This window comes from Cyprinus carpio, chromosome B16 (assembly GCF_018340385.1).
Source record: "Cyprinus carpio isolate SPL01 chromosome B16, ASM1834038v1, whole genome shotgun sequence".
Classification (NCBI taxonomy): domain Eukaryota; kingdom Metazoa; phylum Chordata; class Actinopteri; order Cypriniformes; family Cyprinidae; genus Cyprinus; species Cyprinus carpio.
In genome coordinates, this window is record NC_056612.1 from 1,976,891 (window position 1) to 2,001,269 (window position 24,379).

Genomic DNA, 24,379 nt, shown 5'->3' on the forward strand with positions numbered 1-24,379 from the left:
ATGGCTGCTCCTCTCTTTAAGTAAACAGAGCAGTCGATGCTGACATGGAAGATGAGGTTAGTTGGTTATGGTGAGTTTTTGTCAGAGGGTTGGTGGTGTTTACACAGAGATAACTTGAGCTTTACGCAAATGGAGCGGGAACTCTGAGGGGAGACTAAAGCTACATTTAGACCTGGAAGCAGAGGTGTATCTCAAACACTTTCAGCTTATAGGTCATATTTCATAAAGTGTTCTGCTGGTCAGAAGCATTCAGTTCAACAGCTACCACTGATTTCAGTAAAAGCTTTTTGGTTGGATCTCACATGCCCAGGTTAGATTTTACTCTAAAACTAGAGAAAAAAAGAAGATATTTTTGAAATGTAATATTTTAAAACAAAACGTTTTCTCTTTAAATAAAATGTAGGTTGTAATTTCTTCCTAGCAGGGCAAAGCTAAATTTTCAGCCATTAGGCTACTGATGAATAGAAATTTAGAATTTATTTGAATTTATTGAAATCGAACTTTGACGTAAATGTTTTTACTGTCACTTTAGATCAATTTAATGTATCCTTGCTCAATAAATTTATTATTATTATTATTTTCTTTTTTGCAAGGTCTTGCCCTAATTTTTTGTTGTAATAATATTTCAGAACAGTACTGTTTAAACTGTATATTAATCATATAAATACAGCATCGGTGAATGTGAGAGACTTCCCAGACTTCCAGAATTTTTTTTTTTTTTTTACAATAACATTAAAAGTGTACTTTTTGGTGGATGTTATGGATGTTTTTCTTCTGTTTTTTTATTTTTTATTTTAAATGTTTATATAATATGAAAGTACAGTATCCGTTGTATTTCTGTACTACAGTCACCCCTGCCTGCTCCTCTGTAGTATGATTCTTGTGTCAGTGTGAATGTGTAACTCATATATTCTGCTCTTCTTCTTTCTTGCTGTTACCCATACCAGAGCTCAACCCTGCAGGTGAGTGACAGAAAGGTCCTAAGAACAGGATATATTTTCCTATCGTCAGATACAATGACTGCATACAGTATGTTCAGCTGTAGGCAAACACTTTAATGTGCAATCATGTTCATAAATATACACACAAAGCACAGGGCATTTAAAATAGACATTCACTGCAGTAGTTGATGTGTCCAGTAGGGGGTAGGGGGTGGTAGCATCATACAGGTGATTTTATTCCCAGTCTGAAGTCATGTCCTTCTTTGCTCTAAAGCAGCAGTTTCAGAACTTTTTTGTCAGTCAAATCCCCTAGACATAAACTATGTATCCTCTGAGATTTCAAGTTAATATTTCAATAATTTAACAACACATTTGCATGCTCAAAGTTTTCTGATGTCGGTTAATGGTCAAAACATGCAAGTAAATAGTTTTTTGTTGTTGTTGTTGTTGTTTTTTTGTAAGCGTTTGAAATTGTCTTTATTTTATAATTATTTTTATGTACTATATAGTGATGACTGCATGACTTGCCCAAAAATCATGTTGTCATATATTGCAACAGTATATGAAGTGCAATATGATAAAAATGACTTGTGATAGTCTCTCAGTCCACATTGCATTCACACTGTTGTTTTTAGGAACCCAATCAAATTTAATAATAACAACAATACTTTCTTCATTTATTGTGAATCAAGCTGCAACACTGAAAACATCAGATCATGAGCTGCTCTCATTAACACAGTAATGAACTTCACTTTGAAACACGCGGCTCAACAGACCACATATTTAACTCACAGTATTTGATTTTATAATCTCACTATATCACAATTCTACAACTATTTTTGTTATTTCTCAAACCCTCGTTTGGGAAAGCCTGCTCTTAAGTAAGACATTAGCTCAGTGGCGTATGGCCCTACAGTACAGGTTCAGATTACATTAACAGACATAACAGGAAAGCATTACTGAAACCTCAGATGCACTGATCTACTCAACAAATACTGATCCCATGTGTTTGTGAACAGTACATAAGTACTTGTCTATTTTTCCAGCATCACTGATCTTACATTCTTTTCTTCAAACTCTTAAAGAGTCTCCTCTGCCTTATCATTATTCTTTTTTTAAGACTTGTTCAGCCGTGCTAATTTTGGCTGAAATGATTGAAGACTAGTTTATAGATGAGACTTTTTACAGTTCAGTGTGTGTTTGAGTGGTTCTTGTCTTTACCTGAATGACTTGTCTTTGTGTTTGTCAGGAATCCCTCGAGTATCTCAGTGTAAATTCAACCTGCCTCTTCGATTAGTGTGCTACCCCTCCTCAGCTATCAAAAATGCCAAGTACAAGATCACTGTGGACACCAACAAACCTCCTGTCAACCTCAATGAAGTCTTCCCAGGTACTACAGCCAAACATATTTTTTGTAACTCTATTTAAGTACAGCCATCTCTGGAAATTATGAAGGAATCATACAAAAAAAAAATACTGCATCATATGCTAGCTTCCTTGCCAAAAATTTAACTATCAACCATAATCTTTATGTCTGTTACCAACACTACTATTATAGGAGTAATGGTTTGACTTAGGCAAATACTAATTTTGCAGAAACATTAGTTCGCCACTGGGGATGTACAACAGCAACAGTTGTAAACGTTTGCAAACACAGGGTCTCACTTCAGCAAATTACTAATTGCATTTAAAGAGCATTTACCCACTGAATACTTGCTCAACTGTTTGCCAATTCTAGTTAATACAGCTAAGGGGTCTGATTCACAAAACATTCCTAAGAATAATATTATTTTTTTTACTGCTATTTGCTAACTTCCTTGCATTTCCAAAAGCATTTCTTAAGAAAGTTCTTATGTTTATATTTAAGATTGTTCTAAAGACAACCAAAAAGAAGATTTTAGAAGTAGGGATAACCTCCAACTTGTCTTTTTGGGGGTGGTGTCGTGTCAAATATTCAGTACTACAACATAACCCTAGCTACATATATTACATATTACTAGGGATGTGGAAGAGTTCTATTAAATGACATATATAATCACTGATGTAAACAATGATTGGTAATGATTATGTGTGACAAGACTTTTTACTAAATTACCAACTCTACAAAAACGTAGGGGACCTCATTTTTTATGTAAATAATTATGACAATTTCCATTAAAAAAGGACGTACATTTTTTTCAGTAAAACATTTAAGGGAAATATTAGGGCTGTCATTTTAACACATTACTCAAATTAATTAGTTTTGGGAAAAATAAAGTTAAAAATTTTAGCGCAATTAATGCATCCACCCCGCCCTGATTTCAAACAACAGTTCAATAAATTAGTACTTGATTTCTAACTTGTTTTTTTCTCAATTTTGCCAATGCAGATATTACTATAAAGCCACAGCAGAACTGTTGCGCATCAGCGAGCAACACACAGCAGTCATTCATTTCTGAATGAATCCGTGTTTTGAAGGAATTGGGTGAACCAATGATTCAGTGGCCCATTCATAAAGAGTGGCATTTGCTTAATTCCTAAATGAATCAGCAGTTTGAACAAATCAAATGAATGAATGGCTCAATGACTTATACAATAAGACATTTACACACACTGGCAATGTAATTTATTTTTATTTTTTAGAGTATCATTTCATTAATAAATAATTTCATATTTCCATAATAATAAATTGCTATTAATAAAAAGCAAATTAAAAGAATAATTCACCCAAAAATGAAAGGTAACACAATAATGTCTTTAAGTTATATGTTGGGGTCATTTCTAAGCCAAATTAATTTGTTATTAATTATATTAATTAATTGCCATATAGTGTAATTAATTAATTAGATAGCCCTAGACTATATGTATATTTATAGGTATAAAAATTAACATAAATTTGGTTAATGCTGAAAAAAATATGTAATATAAGTATAATTACTTTAATGTAATTCCCAGATTTTCATGTTATTGGTGAGCAGTGGAGTCAGTGTTCTGTTATCTGGGTGAGTGCTGTAGACGGGGCTTGGAAAAGCATTTTTCTGAGATAATGTGAGGCCTGAGCTTTGGTCAGATAAGGAACAATCCGCTGTGCTCCGGCGTCCTGCGTGCTGATAAGAGACTATCTCTGTCTGACATCCGTTCAGCCACTCTGCATGAGAATCAGAAGCCATCAGGAGGGACAGACAGACGGCAGCATGAGACAGAGACGGCAACATGCGCCTGTGTTCTTGGGGGAAAGGACACTAAAAACAATTCTTTTTTGGAAATGTACTACCACTAGCATTGTATTGTGAAACAATGACCCCAAAGAGCAAGAAGTTTTGGTCACTGAAATTAAAATGATAAACTGTCAATCACTTCAGTTCAACACAAGCTCCCTGACTTACTCCTGCTATATTCAAAAAATCTTTCTACACTGCACAGTGAATCTCTTATTTATGCTGTTTTTTTTTGGTTATAATGAAATAATTTGCAAGTGTGCACAACTTAGATCTCACTGAACAAAAACTATTACTGAGCAGACTGGCTAACTTAAACGCCTCTGTTTGTCATTGCATTCACATGCTCGACAGCAAAAACAAAATAGAAACCCTTGACATTCTTCACGGAGCGTGCACACAAATACGTACAGGAGCGTTTGACTGCATAAAGGCTGGGATGGTTCCATTTTACTGGTGCTTTTGACTACACTATGCTTCTGGGTTTCAGATTTCTCTGAGAAGTCGGAAAATAATGAGAGCAGTGCTTTGGGCTTCCAACTCATCACAGGTTCAAAGGTCATTGTCCTTGCCTCCAAAACGTCCCGTGAGTTCTCACACACCAGCACACACGCGCCCAACTTATGTTAATGACTTTCTGCTATTTTAAGGTTTCTGAAAAATATACATTTTCAGACTCCTCCTACAGTGTTCATTAAATCTTTACCAAATTTGATCTTACTGGATTATCTTATCCAAAACTTGTGTAATAGATGTTCTCATATATTCAGTGAAAAAAAAAAATTATAATATTGAGTTTTGAAATGTTTGAAATTTTGATTTTATGACAGTAAACTTGAACTGACATGAATGACTTAAAGGGGTGGTTGATTGGGATTTCACTTTTTTAACGTTAGTGTGTAATTTTGCTTTTTTAGCATAAACAACATCTGCAAAGTTACGACGCTGAAAGTTCACTTTTAAAATTATGGCAGCTCAGTGCCTACAAAAACAGCTGGTGGGGACTACAACGAGCTACTTCCTGGGTTTGTGACGTCACAAACCCTGATAAACCCCGCCCCCGGGAACATGCAGCAAAGGGGCGGGGACATGTTGTGCTGCTGTAGAGGAGAGGAAGAGTTGTTGCCATGCCATCAAAACTAGGTGTGCACAAAAAAATCTATTCTAATATGAATCGCGATTCTGTCTTCTAACGATTCTAATGGATTCACAAGTTTCAAAATCAAAGTACTAAAGCAGCAGTTTTTAATCCTGTTCCTCGTGTCCCCCTGCTCTGCACATGCTCTGCTCTGCATCTCTCGCTCTCATCAGCTTCATCAATGGACGTGTTCCAATTATACACTTTATGTGTATAGACAGACATTTTTCACATAGCTAGAAGCGTTTAATGTGGACGCGCATGCGGTTGCCATGCTGTATTAAAGCTTTAATCAGGATAAACCCGAATATTAAAAGCTAACATAAGCAGTAGCATTTACAAATAACAGCGTATCTAAAAGTATGAGACAACAACTAACAAAAAACATACCATTAAGAGCCGTGTGCTTGCACAGGTTCTGTGCGATCCTCTTCACTAATATCCTCTGAGTCTCATTTGGGCTTAAATTGATAAGAAATATTGATGACGCCATTGTTTACAATACAACCGGAGCGCATGCCGCTAAGGTGAGAGGCGTGACTTTAAGACACAAACTAGGCGGTTTAACAAATCACAACACACTGGGTCAGCTAACCAATCAGAGCCCATTATGTATTTCTGACGGCGAGGCTTCATAAAATCAGGAAATCATCAGAGCATTTAAAAGAGAAGGGACAGAGCAGTTTAGAATAAAGGTAAATGTTGAAAAATAATAGGTTATGCCTAGGAAAAAAAAAAAAAAAAAGTTAACCACCCCTTTAATCAGGGGAAATGTTTCAAAATCTGTTTCATGAAGACAAGCACATGGTGACAGCAGCAAAGAAAAACTCTCTGTTTGAAGACAAAGAAGGAGAAACAAAATATAGAGAAATCTAAAAAAAAAAGAAAATCCATCCTCTATCCTTGATTGATATTTATTCTTCTAAGTATGTTGAAGAATGGCAGTGTTGACTGAAAATTTGTTAAATCTGCATCGATATTTATAAACTAGTGCTGGGAATTTAAGAATCAGGTACAGTATTAGGTGAAAGAGCCACCATGGTTGTTTATTTCCACAACAAAAGGGTCAGTCAAATCCTGTAATGAAAGTTTTGTTGTGGTGCCAGTGTGGATCGACATCTTGCTCTCTCTCTCTCTCTCTCTCTCTCTCTCTCTCTCTCTCTCCCTACTTCTGTCTGTCTTTTGTGAACACACATAAATGCACACTTTCACATACCCCCCCCTCACACACACACACAAACATGCTTCACTAACGCTCGCATCCATCATGCGAGGAAGCCCTGTGATCTGTTTCAGGTTGTCATGAGCTAATTACAGGTGCGGGAGACGGAAGGCTGATAGCACTGCTCTGTCTCTCTCTTTATGTGAGTGTGTGTTGACTCTCTGCAGAGCGTTACAGGATCCAGAGCGAGAGCTTTGAGGATATCTGGCTGGTAGCCAAGGAGCTGGTGCAGCGTTTCGACCAGCACTTTGCCTCCCTTGGAGTCAAAGACTTTCGGAACAGCTTCACTGGACCAATTCCACTGCCTGAGTACTTTGAGACAGTGGACCACCACTTTGAGGTGTGAAGTTTCTCACATGGTCACATTTAAATCAGATTCTTGGCTCTCTATACATATGGAAGCATATAGTGGCATCCTAGATAAGTACTGTATGACATTGAAACATAACCCCCTGAGTAATGTTTTCTGATTTTGTGGGAATATTTGTAGCTTCGTGTAAATGTGCAGAAGTATCAGGATTTGCTGTCAGAGAGAGCCGTCCAGTTCAGGGCCATCCAGCGCCGTCTGCTGACCCGCTTTAAAGACAAAACCCCAGGGCCACTTCAAAACCTGGACACACTGATGGAGGGAACCTACCGCCAAGTAAGCACAATTACACAAAGACATACTAGAGATGAAAGGGATAGTTTGTCCAAAAATGAAAATGTGCTGTTAATTTACTCACCCTCAGGCCATCTAAGATGTAGGTGCCTTTTTTTGTTTTGTTTTTTTTTTAAATAGAACAGAAAAGAAGATTGTTTGCTGAAACTGTAGTCTTTGGTGATTCATAAAATGCAAGTCAGCGACTGCCCGTCTTTGACATTTAAATTTACATTTAGTCATTTTGCAGACGCTTTTATCCAAAGCGACTTAAAATTGGGGGATAAATAAAGCGATTCTTCTTAAAGAGGCAAACAGACACAGGAAGTTTTAGACATTGTTCAAATAAGTACAAGCTAGAAAGAGAAGGAATAAAATAAAGAGAAAGACGGTGTTTTTTTATTTTATTTTTATTTTTATTTTTTTATGATGAAGTCAAGTAGCTTCGAAAGAGATGAGTTTTCAGCTGTCACTTGAAAACTGTCAGGGATTCCGCATTCCAGATAGGGGTGGGAAGATCATTCCACCAGCCAGGAGTGGTGAATGAGAATGTTCTGGAAAGTGATTTTGAGCTTCTCTGTGATGGTACCACGAGGCGTCGCTCACTAGCAGATTTCAGACTTCTGGAGGGGATGTAGATACGTAGTAGTGAGTGGAAATAGGTGGTAGCTGAGCCTGTGGCTGTTCTGTATGCAAGCATCAATGTCTTGAACTTGATGCAAGCAGCAACCGGTAACCTTTGAGAATAAAAAAGAATATTTAGAAACACAAAATTAGTACCTTTGGCTCCTGTCGATATCTTTGGTCTTATGAAGAGAAACAATTGGTCTGTGCAAGAAACCATACATTATTTACAACATTATTACCTGTTCTTTACTAACAAACCCAAACAAGAGGCTGTTCAATAAACATTAACCTGAACAGAAACCCATCAGGCTTGGGTCAGGTAACAGACCTCTTAGAGACATACACACATATTGAAATATTGCAGGCAGTGTTTAATGTGTAGTGGACTTTAGAAATAGTTTTATAGTACCGTATCATTAATTAAAAATCTGGCAAAAGATTAATAACAAAGCCTCTGAATACATTTAACTTTAATACATTTAAAAGACATGCAATGACAATGCTTTTTATCCATTGGGTATGTGTGGGTCTGAATGATTTTTCATTTATTGTGTGAGATTTCTACTAATAAATGCACAAAGTCACAGATAGACACTACTGACGACAGACAATGAACGCAAAATTTTGTTAATGTGACCGCACCTTTAAAAGCAATCAGTTTTGCTGACTGGTTGTTGACTTTCTGCTGAAGCTCAACCAGTTGTTCCTGTACCAATGACATCACCTATTTGAAGCACTCTCTCTCAAGTCCCATTCTGTACATATTTGATGACAGAATGATGGGGAGTGGGGTGCTGTTCCCAAGCCTTACTTTTGATGACAAGGAGGCCCTAGGGCTGCTGGACACCTGCCTGATTCCGTATAACATATAGCGTGAAGTTACACTTGGGCCTGTCCTTGGCCTCCACCCACCAAAGTGTTCACTTTGGTTTGGTTAAACCTCTCGAAGTGAGATGTACAAAAAGCACCAGAAATGTTTTTTGTACTCTTCTGTTCAAAAGTTTGAAGTCAGTTAAGATTTTTATTTTAAACAAATACTTTTATTCAGATGGGACACATTATATATATATATATATATATATATATATATATATATATATATATATATATATATATATATATATATATATATATATATAATATTTGACACTGAAGACTGAAGGAATGACTGCTGAAAATATAAAATATATTCAAATAGAAATGGTTATTTCACAGTGTTATAATATTTCACGATATTACTGTTCTTACTGTATTTTTGATCACATAAGAGGAGCAACCAACTTCTATTAAAAACATACAAAATTGAATTGACCCCAAACTTTTGAACAGTAGTGTACATTCTTAGCCATTAGATTTGTTTCTGACTGACATTTAGAACAAGGCACTGAATGTCTGTTACCAAAAGCAGCATTAAACGGTTGCTTTGAAAACTTTCAGGATTCAGAGATGAATACACTGTCGAGTTGTTGACATGCTTTTCCGATGACATGTTTTTTGTTACACATCATGTTCATGTCACTCATAGAAAGTAGATGTGTCTCCATCATTACACATTAACAGACTGTGGGTTGTCATCTACCATTTGTCTGATGCTCTGGATGCTTGTGGGCAGATAAGATTTCACTTGCTCATTCCTTCTTAACCCCACTCTCATTCCTCTGATCATTTATTTGTGTAGATAAATCCCTTTACTTCTAAATTTGGGATCAACAAGAATTCTTGAGGAAAAGAGAGATGTGTTGAGGTCTAGAGAGTACCGACCGTCTGTGTTTCCCACAAATATTTTTCCTCGTAAGAGAGCTTTAAAAAGGCTTCTGTATGTGTGTGCGTTTCACTATGAGCTGTGTGGCTCCCTGTAATTAGCAGTTGAAAGGTGAAGGTGGCTGGCCAGTGAATGACAGCTCATTGCGGGGCCCCTGCACTCATAATGGAGGCCTCTCTCCAACAACCTTGATTTATTTGAGCCCAAATGGAGTGCTAAACAGGGCTAAATGCTGCTCAACACTGATCCTCCTGTCTACATGAGCTCTGCCATTAATGGCCAATGGTCTGAGATCTGGAGGCATGTGCTTCCATGTACATGTGTCTGTTTGATGCCAGGTTCAAAAGGGACTCTCAGGTACTGCTTCTGTTTGTGTAACCTATGAAAGGCCTCAGGGAGTTCCTGTTTTTCTTCTCCTGCTCTTTTCCTTTTTTCCTCTCTTCATCAACACATATATGCCTCATTCATAGTCAAGGGCACAGGCACAAAGAAACATTGATGTAGGCTGCTTAGATTTGATCTGATTTCCAAGGGTTTATAGCCCAATTCTTTGTGTGACTCCCAAAACATATCATAATCATTAAATAAAAATTTCTTGATTTATTTTGTTTTGTTTTGTTTTCTTTATCAAATTCAGTACAGAAATGTGTTCCAAGTCTAAAGGCCCACTAAGAAGGATAACGATAACTAAATTAGTATCCTAAACAACACAAGATATCATTCTGTTTATTATAAGGATGTGCTGCAGGTATGTCGTCTGATGCTTTAAATTCTCAAGCTCAATGTTTTTATAGTTCAACAGCTGGGAAAAAAAAAATAGTTCTGAAAGTGAATCAACCGATATTATTACACTGTGACGTTATTATTATAGTTGTTGTGTGAACATCCCTATTGTATTAGAATTAGAGCATTTATTATTATAGTTATCATCCTTGGTGTGAACAGGTGATAATTTGTGGGTGGAAGTCTGTATACACAGCCACAAATGCAGTTCCATAGGGAGCGATAGAGTTACCTTCAAATGTCTGGGTATCTGCACCAGATTTGTTGTTATTCAGGTTGCTAGCCATAACAGGCTGAGCAGTGTGAGTTTGTATTTTTTTGCGTAAAACACTGTATGTAAATATAGTCGCATAGTTTTTGACAACTTAAAGCATTAAAGAAATAATGCCTGAATAAGAAAATACAGTGCAGGACATGCTTGATATTAAAAAGAGTTCTTAAGCTGCAGTACACACATGGTCTAATACACACCTGAAGCATACAGAAACTGCATTTATAAGATTTAGTCATATCATCCACCCCCATATAACTTTAAAAGAAACTACTCTGATATTACAATAATTGACCTGACTGAATAAGCTTCTAATACAAGAAGAAAGTTGTGCTAATAATTGTTATAGCACCCCTTGTGGAAAGGCTGAGAATGTGCTGCACACTTTTGAATTGTGTTCTGACAAATTTACAAATGATACAGTGTGTGAAATCAGGTTTGCATAGCTACAAGTGCACTCTGACATAGAACATTCAAGCCTTGCATAATATGTGTAAAATGTTTAAGAATTAAGCAGTCTACAAAAAGTCAAGTGTAGTTCAGGTTGTCTTCAGAAGACAGTGCTTTCCTTTAAAGGTTTCACACCACACACACACAGATGCTTTGCATCACAGGTGTTTGCCCAAAGGCAGCCAGTCTCTGTGGGGGAGCTACTGAAAATACATACAGGTGCATTCTCATTTGTGTTTCATTCTGCATGTGAGCGTTTGATTGTTAGCTATTAATTACATTGATTCAGAGGTGGACAGTACTTTCACTCCATATTTTTTCTAGTATTTATACTGTCTTCATGTTGGAAACTTTTACATTATTAATTTTAAAGCATACTTTTTACTGCACGGCACGCTACAAACTAAACAATAATGATATATGACCAGTTCTTAAAATTGACTTATTATTATGTGTTTGTGAATCAGACTAATCTTGTCCCAGCAGTTCTCTAGTAAACAAAACACTGCTGTTGACGCTTTTGGCGCAGGTTTGAGCCATGAGTAAATTTGTCTTTCAGTCTCAGCTCAAATGAGGCAGAAATTAAATGAACATCATTACATGAGCAGGAGCGTGATATGGCTCTGTATTCCATTTGTTCATGTGTGAAAATGTCTGATGGGGTTAAAGTGTTGAGTAATATACATAAAATAGATATAATGGATAACAAAACAACAAGTCTGTGTGGTATACTTGAAAACATAGGGGAGGAATTTATGCCATACACTTAATTTGTATTTTATTTTAGATTGTTGCACTTTATTTTGATAATCCACTTCAGACATTTTACTAACTATAAGTAACTTTGCAACTGCATGCCAACTAACTCTCATTGGAGTATTAGGTTAGGGTTAGTGGACTAAGTTGACATGCTCTTGCTAAGTTACTTAAAGTAAGGAGAAAGACTGTTGGGTGACCATCAAAATAAAGTCATACAGTACCACACATTCAGCAGACAGACTGGTCATACTCTAATGACTGGTTACAAAGTTACTTATAGGTTGTAGAATGTCTAAAGTGGATTAGAAAAATAAAGTGTTACCAAGATTGCTTTGTTTACATATCCTATATGCTTGTGCTGTTTGTGATTGTACTGTGCTGTCTTTGATTCTGTGACCTTAGCCTTATCACAAGCATTTCTATGTGTACCCAGTGTGGACCTGACTTCATTTGATAAGGGCTTTATTGACACCAACAAAGAAAATCCAAATGGAGAAGTGAAAATATTATAGGGGCCAGGAAAGTTCAGCAGGTGGATGCAGACATAGCGGGACAGGGTCAAGGTAGGATTGTGGTCAGGCAGAGCAGTGATCGGAGTAACACAGATGATAGTAGGTGGGAAAGGCAGGAAGCAGAGTCAGGGTAGGTCAAAGCCAGGGGCCAGTATGCACTCTTAAAAATAAAGGTGCTTCATGATGCCAAAGAAGAACATTTTGTCTAAATGGTTCCATAAAAAACCTTTAACATCTGAAGAACTTCTTTGTATCACAAAAGATTCTTAAAAAGTAAAGAAAGAGATGGTTCTTCAAAGAACCTTTGACTGAATGGTTATTTGTGAACCAAAACTGATTCTTCTATGGCATCGCTGTGAAGAACCTTTTAAGCTTCTTTATTTTTAAGAGTGTGGGCTGGCAGACAAGGCGGACTGAATCAGAAAGGAGCTGAATTGAAGCCCAGTTGAGTGGGCTAAGTAAAAGGAACTGGCAGAAACCAGAAAACCAACAAGAACCAGAAAACTGATTGTCAGGAAAAAACGGGGCAATAGGGTGAAATGGTGCAAGCACAAAGACAAACAACAATCTGGCACAAGACAGAAGGACAATAAATAGAGAGCAAACCAATAAAGTGAGAAGAATAACAGGTGTTGCAGATTGTGCTGATAAGCTGCTGCCTATAAAGTCGGCACGAAATGAAAATTCAGTGCATTTTTATTTAGTTTATTTTACTCTCACATATTAGCTCAGTGTGAAATGTATACTCTTGACTGTGTGGGAGGCGTTCAGTAGGACCACCTGTAGCCTTTGGCACACAGTCAGTCATGACAGCTGCTTGGGATTTTGGTTTTATTCGCCATTAAGCAAGGCTCCGGTTTGGGTCGAAGCAGTTAGCAGAACGCTTGAGTGGCTGCCAGATTTTCAGTCCTCTAACAGGAGGTGCTGGGAAAGCAGAGCAGGCATTTATGCACCTCAGTTTTTTCAGTGGGCTCTGTACACGGTCACTTTCACATTTTGTCTCAGGAAGTGCACTTGCATCTAGCAAGGTGCCAGTAAAAATGTATTTCTGTGTTGTCAGGGTGACTTGGGGAAATTACTTTTTACTCAAATTGTTTGTGGGAGTTACTGTGGATAATAGTGAACAACATCTAGTGGGCTGTGAGACAGGGACCTGTTGCTTCGATTTTATTGCTATCACTGCTCAATTGTCCTGCCTGCACAATTTCTTTTATCTTCTGATACAAGCCAGTAAAAGTCAGTGAATCTGCTCTTAGTGGCTGATGTTCAAATTGTCAGACCTTTAAATATGGCTGTTTCTAAAGTTCTGTAAGTGTCTGAAGTGGACATTGGTCAATAGCTGGGTTTCCATCACCCTGCTTTTATGTGCATTTTAAAGTATCGCATCAGAATTGAGTGATGGAAACGCTGAATTTCGAATAAAAATGCGTTAATCGCATGAGGTGGTTTTTTTACTTGTGTGAAAAAGGGTTAATGTGAATAATGGGAGATGGAAATGCATTTCGCGAATAAATACCCCCAAATGCATCAAAAAAGTCATGTGACTGCGCTATGGGACGGTAAATCCTAACTAACCAGCGGACTTATCTCATTCCACAGCATCTAAAATGTTGTTATAGTCATTCGGGAATGCCCGAGCAAAGTTTGTCATCAAAGTATTTCTGTATAATTGCCTCCCAGAACTGTTAAACGACTGCGTTCCCAAATAGCAGCATCCACCTTCGAAAGCAATAACCGCATTCATTGTGTTTCGTCTGCTCGTTCTGAGGTGCAAGTAATTTATTATATGTGAAAATTATTATATTCAGTAGCTTCTACTACTTTTCTTAGTGATGTATAGAGCCAGTTTATCAGGACGTGACGATTTTGTTCTCTTTGACTCGTTGGCTGGAAACGGTGCTTGTTCGCAAATGTTTTGTGCGGTATTCCAATTTTGCGCATAAGTTAAATTCCCAACATTGGATGGAAATCCAGCTAGTGAGAAGACACCAATAAATGAAAAGACATGGTGTATTATTCAGAGAGATAATGTTGGCTTTTGAATGTGCACTTAAGGAGGCTCTGCTTGTCAAACATTTCATTATGATATTGCTCCAAGCGTGGTATTTAAAAGATGTGTGGTATACGACATTGAGACTAGTATAGTTTATTTAGGAGTCATTCAACTAGGAATAAAACTTACATTTTCTTATGCATACAGTATAGAAGATAATGAAATTATTCTGTTTTCTTTTGGTTAAGAAAATGTGAAATATACCTGAGCATATAATGTTCTATATGAAGAGGGGTTAAGTGCTGATGCATGTATACTTTTTTTTTAATGACAATCTTAAAAAAATAAAAATAATTATTAAGTCAAAAAAAGCTTTAAAGGTTAATTTTTTTTTTAAGAAAAATATTTTGAATGAATGACCAAGAAGAAAAAAAGAGAAAGCTATTTTCAGCATTTTTTGACCATGTTGTGCTCTGAAGGAGCAACCTGTGAGACACCTGTCAGGCAGTACTTGAATAATGAATTTAGTCAGCACTTGGTTCTGGACTGGTATTTTATGGTGCAGTATGTTAATATCGGTCAATTGGATACCATTAGTGGCTACAGATCATGCATGGAGTGCATGAAGGCTACTCAAAACAAATGACCATCAAATTACTTTCATAAAAAACAAAAATATTAATTTAATGTGCTCTTGATCTTTAACTTAAAAGTAGAAGAGAGCAGAATTCTTCAGGCTGAATCTAAACCCAAAATCAAAACCCCATTGTCTTTGGCTTCTGTTGATTCTTACTTAAAAGCTTGTGTTATCTCCTCTCCAAGCAGTTGTTTGACTTCTGAGCCAAAAAACAAAAACAAAAAACAAATGCACACTGTGCAGAGTACACAACAATTTATCTTCATCTCTGCGTAAAGCCAAACCTTCATGGGAACAATTGATTTATCTTTCACTTTCTATTTGCTGCTTGTATGTGACAGAGTTAAGACAGAGAATAATAATTGTTGTTTGTTCTTTGTTGCACTGAATCTGCACTACAAATAAAAAAGTGCTATTTTTTTTTTTTTTTTACCCAGCTGGGTTGGTTTAAATGTTTGACCCAATGATTGTTGATACATAAATAATGTGAACAAAGAACTAATGTGGAGACTTCTTACTTTTTCGGATTGACTGGCTGTAATTTCCAAACACACTGACTAGTCTTGAGGTATATCTGACTGATGTACCAGCATTATAATATCTAGCTATTTGATAACTTGAGAACTTGTTGCCTCAAGTTGCATTGAAAACTCAAACATATTGTCTTAACAGTCATAATTTGTTTATCGCTGATGAAAGCAAATAATTAACTATAAATTTTATGCAACAAATCTTTGCAGCTGCATTTTCAGTTGTTATTGTAATTGTAAAGTATTGCAATAACAGTAACGTTTTCATGAACTCTTTCTTCATTCAGCTCCCATGTTTCCATTATTTTGTCCACAGCCTGCATATAGTTCATCTTTCTCCTGGTTTTATATTCGTGAGTATAAATGACAGGTTGTCATTACTTCAGGGGGGTCAGTGTATGGAGGTGGGCTGGTTTCTGCCTGGGAGGTGAGGTTTAACTGTTGATTATAGACTGTTGGATTGTGTCTGCTGAAATGACTAGAGAAAGCTCACAGTAATTAAAGGGCTGTTTTTTTAGACTCATGGCTTCTATATATGGAACCGTGAGTAACCTAGCCATGAATACACAAACAACCGTGCCATCTATCCCTGAAATCTTGCCCAAATGCTGGTCTTCTTTCTTCAATTGCTTGCTAAAAGTTGAATAAGTTGAAGTACTTAATTCCAAATTTTATTGTTTAGTTTTTCATGCCACTGCCTTTACCTACATACTCCGTTATGTGGTGGCAGGTTTTTTTATGGCATTGAGACCAGTTAAGATCTCCTTTATCTGTTTTGGTATGAACCATGAAAGAGTATCCTCAATCATAAATGTTGCATGGCTGTGTGTGTGCACAAATCTATCTGCCTAAAACGAGTGAATAAAACAACTATAAAAGGCATTGAATTTTAGTACAAAAAGGGTCAAATATCACACTGCAAGCCTGTCATGTTATGGTGGAATAGGAAGGGTCCCAGAGCAGAGCCCTGGGGTACTCAAGAACTCATTAAGTCAAACCATGAAACTGTGGTGTTTTCTGTTCACGCAGCATTTATTTATTTATTTATTTGTAACTAATTGTATTTATTTTGTAACTAGTTTCATATGTAAGCATGGGTTTGCTGATGTAGTAAACTTGCTTGGTAGCTCACCTGGCACATCGTTGCACTTCAGCACCTGAGTCCGATGAAACACGAGTCAAGCTAAAATAGTTCAAAGTAAAACAGTTTTTATCTCACCTTTGCTTTTGTTAACCCTATTGGTTAGGTTTAAGGTAGGGTTTAGTGTAGTTGGTATTTTATGGTCCAAATGCATTAGATTTTTCAGTTTCCAAAATACCATAATACATACATCAACAACAATAATAAAGCATTTCCAGATTTATGTTTATCTGTTTGACAAAAAACACTTTTTTAGCACCACTTAGCACCACCATTTCACTTTTAAGGTGTTGCAAAACCTGCAAGAAGCAACATTTGTCTGTTCCTAATTCGTTGAAATGCATTGTTTCAAAGTGAATATGCAACTCATAAAGTGTTTTGAGCAGTTTGGTTCACAATAAACAATTTCCAGCTGCTCTGACTTTGAATTGCTTATTAAGCGCACATTTGAGACATATTTGTGGACAGAAAGTTACAGCATTTCATTTCAGCAGCTTTACAATGAGAAATGTATTAAAACTGTTCTTATCAGCTACGCAGATGATTTCTTCAGTTTTCTGCCTAAAAGTTGTCTGGATTATTGTTGACTAAATGGAAGTGTGGAGCATCCTACAGGAAGTCTCTCTCACGGCAGTGGTTTTACCCATGAAGAAGTGAGGGAAAAGGTGGATAATGAACAATTTTCCCAGGAAGACAGAACACAAGAGACATGGAGTGGCATATTTATCAGATCTGAGCCAGCTGATAAGGCATCTTAGTTGTCTCTATGGGTTGCCAGATACTATCATACCCTTAGTCTTACTTAACTCTCTTCAGTGGACGAGTTTATAAACAAGAATTGTCTTTGCCAGCATGTCTTTATCCATCTCAATGTAATCTCTGCGCCATGACTAAAAACAACAATGGTAACTGTCTAGGATCGCTTGCTGGTACAGATGCATATCTCATTTTCATCAACCTCCCAGCTTTCCTTTCACACAGGAGCCATTCTTACACACACACACACACAGACACACACATACACACACACACACATATATTCAGTAACCAGCTATAGCATATTTTTTTAATACAACATTTTTTGATTGTTTCATTTTGTAAAAAAAAAAAAAAATCTAAATGATAGGTTTTATACCTACTTTTGGTTAATAAATTATTTACAGATATTATTTATTAGATACGGCAGGTTGAGCTCTTAAACCCTTTATTCAGCCACTAAAATTGGGTCCACAAAACTTCCTTATATTTGTACACTAGTGTGTGTGTGTGTGTGTGTGTGTGTGTGTGTGTGTGTGTGTGTGTGTGTGTGTTAAAAGAAATTAATCATTTTATTCAGCAAGGATGCTTTAAATCAGGGGTCGGCCACCTTTTCGGCATGGTGTGCCATTTTAAATTTTTCTGGTTAACCACTGTGCCAACCCCCCAATATGCATTCTGTACATAAACATTTTTTATTACATGATTAAATAAACAATAGGCCTATTTCTGAGGATTTTTTCATTTTTTTTTTCATTTTTTTTAAAAAAAATTTAACTTTTGGCCAATGCATTAAAACCGTTCAAACCATTTAATCACCGTTCTACATTAATGCACTGCTTTAACTGATGCACACACACACACACACACACACACACCACTTGCACACAGAGATCTGAGTTCGTGCTGTGCAAAAAGAAACATTCAGAAGTTCATAAACTTGTCAGCGCTTCCATGTGACTTTTATAAATCGATACTGAATTGCTACATTTCTCAGCAATGAGGAGGGTTAAAATCGCTGTTTTTTAAGTTACTAAACTCAGCTACATTGTTTGTAGAGAGAGACACAGACACAGACAATTTACATCTCTCTCTCTCTCTCTCTCTCTCTGAGTAGTTTGCATCACTTGATATAGCTGTTGGTCATTTAACTTATATTAAATGATTTGCAGCTTCATCTTACCTCGTTCTCTTTAATGTTAAACTGACGCTTCGCGCTCTGCTTCTGTGAACAGTAAACCCTGCCTACTTTGATTTGATTGGCCATCTCAGGCATTTTGACATTGACGAGCACTGTTAGACCGCTGAGGCTTTGATCTGAAGCGCCTAGTATGTGCAGCGGTCACACGCATCCGTAGACTAGCATTCGCACACTTTAATAGTATTTATAGCTCCTAACAGGTTGTGTGACTATGAGTAGTTATTACATCAGTATGCAGTTTTCCCTATTGCTCCATGCCAGCGATTACCCCTCTGCGTGCCACTGCTGGCAAGCGTGCCGTAGGTTGCCGACCCCTGCTTTAAATTGATCTAAAGTAATAGTAAAGACATTTGCAATGCATGGTTATAAAATAGATCTTTTTATAATTGTTTTCTTCTGTTTATCGAAAAATCCTAAAAAAATTGCTTCATGGTTTTCATTGTGGGTAGTGTTTGAAATATAAAATCAAGTCTCAGTGATTCATTTCATTTCAGCTGTTGGTATGTGTCATTTGTATAAAATCCCACTATATTCATGACAAAAGTACTAAATTCCCCAATTTGTCATGAAAATGATGCCACTGTGCAAACAAATCTTTTTTTAATCTTGAAAAGTAGTTATTTTACGATATTTTTGGGGTTCAATACACTTTTAATCAAAATTATTCATGGAATAATAATGTTTATGTTAATAATGTAAATATTGATCACATGCAAAATCATGACATTCTTAAGATTGTGTGAGTTTCACCCATGGAAAGTTATGCTAAAGATCCCACGTCCATTCAAACAGAGGGGCACATACCCCTTTGAGATTTTAGAGCCAACTTTAAAAAAACAAACTAACAAACAAACAAACAAAATCTTTCTTTGAAAATTAATTATGCATTATTGTGGTTTTTCATTATAGTGTCAGTAATCATAAGTCTAAATTTGGTAGCTCCAGTTGATTTACACACAATGAAAAGGCATTGTGCTCTTTTCAAAAATAGTTTTTATCCTCCTTTTGACATATCTTGTCTTGCCCAGTACACCAAAGTGGCTTTGACTTGTGGCCTCTCAAAGCTGCATGATGCCCCTGCTCTTCACCACTATCAGGCAAATGGGCTCCATGACTCCAGACCATGTTGCTTATGCTTTTTCTAGAATTTTATTTTATTTTGGAACTCAAGTCTGATGATGACAGATTCAGCAAAGTGCTGTATTTCAACAGCTCTCGTTCTTCTGAAGGTGTGAAAAGGACCACTGACTACTGACATCCCACAAAGAACTATATATATATTAAAAAAATCAGTTTACTCTGACTACACAGATATTTCTGTCTCTCCATATTTGGCTGCTTCCCTCGGGGAATAAAGTATTTTCTTGCCTGTCTTTGGCATTGGCTGGGGTTTGTTTTGGGCTTGAAATGTTATATTTCAAAATGGTTTAGGGTATTTTTAGAGTATATAATTTTTGTAGAATGTGTCCATGGGTAAGTGGTGACCACACTGATGGGTCTAACGGTCTGCCAGCTGTTTCATGTCTGTTCTTTTCTAACCAACAGCAAATTTTAGCTCTTCAAGATAGTGGTTTCTAATCTAACTCATCTTAAGTGATACTTAACATTGTACATAATGAAAACCCACTTCCTGTTTCTAATTTTTTTTTTTTTTTACATTTCTTCTTTGAATAAGGTACTTAGATAAAGAGAAAAGCAAGTTTGTATTATTCTCTTCCTGAGGCACATAGTGTGACTAAATACATTCAGCCAAAACTCAGTATTTGAATATACTGTTCTTCACTGAGCAAGTTCAAGAGCTGCCTTACATCTTTTCTCAAGGGTGTTTTACCTATTCTGGACTTTCTCTTCTTTGTGTAGTTCTTAAATGTGCTTTTGTTTTTGCTCAGCTGGCATCAATCAACTCTTGTACTCTCACTCACAAAAGCTCCTTCACTGAAGGTCTATTTATATTGGCCGTTGAGACCTTTTTATCAATACACAGTGATCTTTAATAGCAGATGTTTCTCTCAGACACTGTTTCAGTGGGTTTTTTGTGCTCTGTGCCTTGTGGTTTCAGGCGAAATATAATTGACTTTACAGGTGTGTTGTGCTCTCAATGATGGGCTATTTTTTCACTGATTTGCTGTCGTTTATGTTGTGGAGCAGTTTCTTGTAATTTTTTCCCCCTTTGGCCTTGTTCTTTTTATCTTTGCTAATTTCTCTCTTTCAACAGCCTCTCATATCCCACTTTTCATTGAACTGTATTAAAAAAAAGATAGAAAGGCAAACCAACTTTTAAGCGAAACATTAATGGTTAACTCTACCCTCAACCAAGATTTGCTTAATTTGCTCATGACAAGAGACATCTTGAATGAAATTTACAGACTATATCTAGGACATATTTATCTCCACAATCTAAAGATTTTTTGTTTGTTTGTTTTTGCATTAAGACAGTAAAGTCTTTCCATTGTGACATTATTTTTATGATGATTGCACATTCTCATTCTCGTGACTTCTAAATAGTGCTAAATACTGCTACAATAATGATAATCTAATGAGAATTACCTCTGAGAAGGAAGGCGATTTCAAAGAAACTCTTGCAAACTCTTTTTTATTAAAGATAGGAGGTGAAGCATAATGTACATACTCTAATTGTCATCAAAATAATACTGCAATTCATCTTAAAAGCCCTAAAAATAAGCTTAATTTTCTTTTTGCTAAATATAATTTGTTTATTTTATATATAGATTTTTTTGTAAGATGTTATTTGTGAAGTTTGTAAAGATAGGACATCTGTGCAGTTAGTTTGAGACTCTCTCTTTCTGTCTGTCTGTCTCTGTATCAGGTTATAGCATTAGCAGATGCAGCAGAAGACAACCGGGAGCGTTTGATCCAAGCTTTTACACGTTTGCAGAGTGCCACTCACCTCCTCATCCTGCTGTTGTCTCTGTGGCAAGGGCTCGGCTCAGAGCAGACTGCCATCCTGGAAGCCACGCTCCTACCGCTGCTGCAGGACACACCGCAACTTGTGAGAGAACACACACACACACACACACAAACCTAGCCTTTGACATTAGACACCCCCTTGAATTAGCATCCTGTGTCTGGCTGACCTGAGAATCTGTTTCCAGGTGTTGGGTGACATGGGTGTTGAAGCACAAAAAGCTGTAATACAAATGTGTCACATAAACACACAGTTAGCATTACAGTGACCCCATTACACATTTTACTCCACACAATTTTCTCCAACTTTCTTCCCTTCAGTGTTTTTCAGCTTTTAAATTTGTAATGCATTTAATTTAATTTGTTAATTGAAATTCAATAAAATAACATTTTGAAACTGAAATACAATAAAATATAAATATTAGAATAAAAAACACAGCAAAAACACATAAATATTGAGAAAACCATACATGAATGTGCACAGATACATGAGTGTCACCCTGATGGAGTCAAGCTTCTCTTCCCTTGCTTACAGCTTGTTTCTTTAAAGCAAAATTGTCTCTCTCAGCCAGTGGAATTCTTTCAGTGCTTTATCTCACTTTCAAAGGCTCCAGTAATGTAGGATGTGTCTTCTGATATGGTGAAAACAGACTCCAGTAGCATTGTGTTGTTCCTGATATCAGAATATTTGTAAATGAATTTGTGCTGTGGACACACGTGATAGAAAAGATGTGCTAGTACTGTTTTATGTTTGAACTTGAGTCCTCACCACTTATGAAAGGTATTGATAGCTTGTAATAGCAGGTAAAACAGATAAGCATCTCTAATCTGTCATGCTTCATAATTTTATTTATATATGTAACACACACACACACACACACACACACAAACACACCAGATAATGAGGGATTTATATACAAACATTTCTACACACATAATGGGAAATGCGTAGCAATTTTTTTTTAAATTATTATTATGTAATAAATAAAAAGGAAACAGCTAGAATAGAAAAAGAATAGAGCAAGCTAGTGTTAGAGGCTTTTTTTGCATTTTAATTGTATAATAGATAAAAAGAAAACAAATAGATAGGATACAAGAAGAATGGAGAAGCTATATATATATATACAGTGGTGTGAAAAATTGTTGGGCCCCTTCCTGATTTCTTATTTTTTTGCATGTTTGTCACACTTTAATATTTCAGATTATCAAACAAATTTAAATATTAGTAAAAGATAACACAAGTGAACACAACATGCAATTTTTAAATTAAGGTTTTTATTATTAATGGAAAAAAGATCCAAATCTACATTGCCCTGTGAGAAGTATTTGCCCCTAAACCTAATAACTGGTTGGGCCACCCTTAGCAGCAACAACTGCAATCAAGCGTTTGCGATAACTTGCAATGAGTCTGCTACAGGGCTGTGGAGGAATTTTGGTCCACTCATCTATGCAGAATTGTTGTAATTCAGCCACATTGAAGGGTTTTCGAGCATGAACCGCCTTTTTAAGGTCATGCCACAGCATCTCAATAGGATTCAGGTCAGGACTTTGACTAGGCCACTGCAAAGTCTTCATTTTATTTTTCTTCAGTCATTCAGAGGTGTGCTGGTGTGTTTTGGATCATTGTCCTGCTGCAGAACCCAAGTTCGCTTCAGCTTGAGGTCACGAACAGATGGCCAGACATTCTCCTTCAGGATTTTTTGGTAAACAGCAGAATTCATGGTTCCATTTATCACAGCAAGTCTTCCAGGTCCTGAAGCAGCAAAACAGACCCAGACCATCAACCTACCACTACCATATTTTACCGTTGGTATGATGTTCTTTTTATGAAATACGGTGTTACTTTTACTCCAGGCATAATGGGACATACACCTTCCAAAAAGTCTTGAAACTCTGCCATGCAGACCATTTTTGACCAGTCTCTTTTTTATGGTGGAGTCATGAACACTGACCTTAACTGAGGCAAGTGAGGCCTGCAGTTCTTTGGATGTTGTTGTAAGGTCTTTTGAATGAGTCGTCGCTGTGCTCTTGGAGTAATTTTGGTCAGCCGGCCACTCATGGGATGGTTCTCCACTGTTCCATGTTTTTGCCATTTGTGAATAATGGCTTTTACTCTGGTTCGCTGGAGTCCCAAAGCTTTAGAAATGGCTTTATAACCCTTTCCAGACTGATAGATCTCAATTACTTTCTTTCTCATTTTTTTTCTAAATTTCTTTGGATCTCGGCATGATGTCTATCTTTTGAGGATCTTTAGGTCTACTTTACTTTGTCAGGCAGGTCCTATTTGAGAGATTTCTTGATTGCGAACTGATGTGGCAGTAATCAGGCCTAGGTGTGGCTAGAGAAATTGAACTCAGGTGTGATAAACCACAGTTTTAACAGGGGGGCAAACACTTCTTCACACAGGGCCATGTAGTTTTGGATTTTGTTTTCCCTTAATAATAAAAACCTTCATTTAAAAACTGCATGTTGTGTTTACTTGTGTTATCTTTGACTAATATTTAAATTTGTTTGATGAGCTGAAACGTGTGACAAACATGCAAAAAAAAAAAAGAAATCATGAAGGGGGCCAACAAAAACCAAATGTTTTTATTATTTTTATATATTATTTATTATTTAGGTTTCATTTTCATTTGTGTAATGTCCACGCAATGGCCTATGATTAGTTTCGTTGAGGCTGAACTGGAATATCCTACATAAAAAAAAAGTCTGCGGCCAGCACTACAGATAGTGCTTTCTTTTTGTTCAAAGACGTTGCATCTGATTTGTAACGAGCATTAGTGACAGAATCATCAGCCAATCAAATTTTGACGTTCAATGACTGCATGCCCTCTGGGTCTAATGACCTGCCCAGTGCTACCACCAGCCAGGGTTGCCAGGTTTTCTCAACAAAA

The 24,379-nt window shown here is 36.7% G+C and overlaps 1 protein-coding gene across 4 annotated transcripts in view; it reads left to right on the forward strand.

Moving 5' to 3' along the window:
• LOC109106478 (protein PTHB1-like) overlaps nt 1–24,379 on the forward strand; it is a 114,116-nt gene that overhangs the window by 38,977 nt on the left and 50,760 nt on the right. For 3 of the 4 annotated variants that reach the window (XM_042740326.1, XM_042740330.1, XM_042740329.1), the window contains exons 15-20: nt 948–962; nt 2,191–2,331; nt 4,629–4,724; nt 6,666–6,838; nt 6,989–7,141; nt 21,388–21,570. In XM_042740326.1, the coding sequence (XP_042596260.1) occupies nt 948–962; nt 2,191–2,331; nt 4,629–4,724; nt 6,666–6,838; nt 6,989–7,141; nt 21,388–21,570 (761 nt within the window). The remainder of the gene's footprint in view (nt 1–947; nt 963–2,190; nt 2,332–4,628; nt 4,725–6,665; nt 6,839–6,988; nt 7,142–21,387; nt 21,571–24,379) is intronic. The other variant, XM_042740328.1, reaches the window with a different exon arrangement.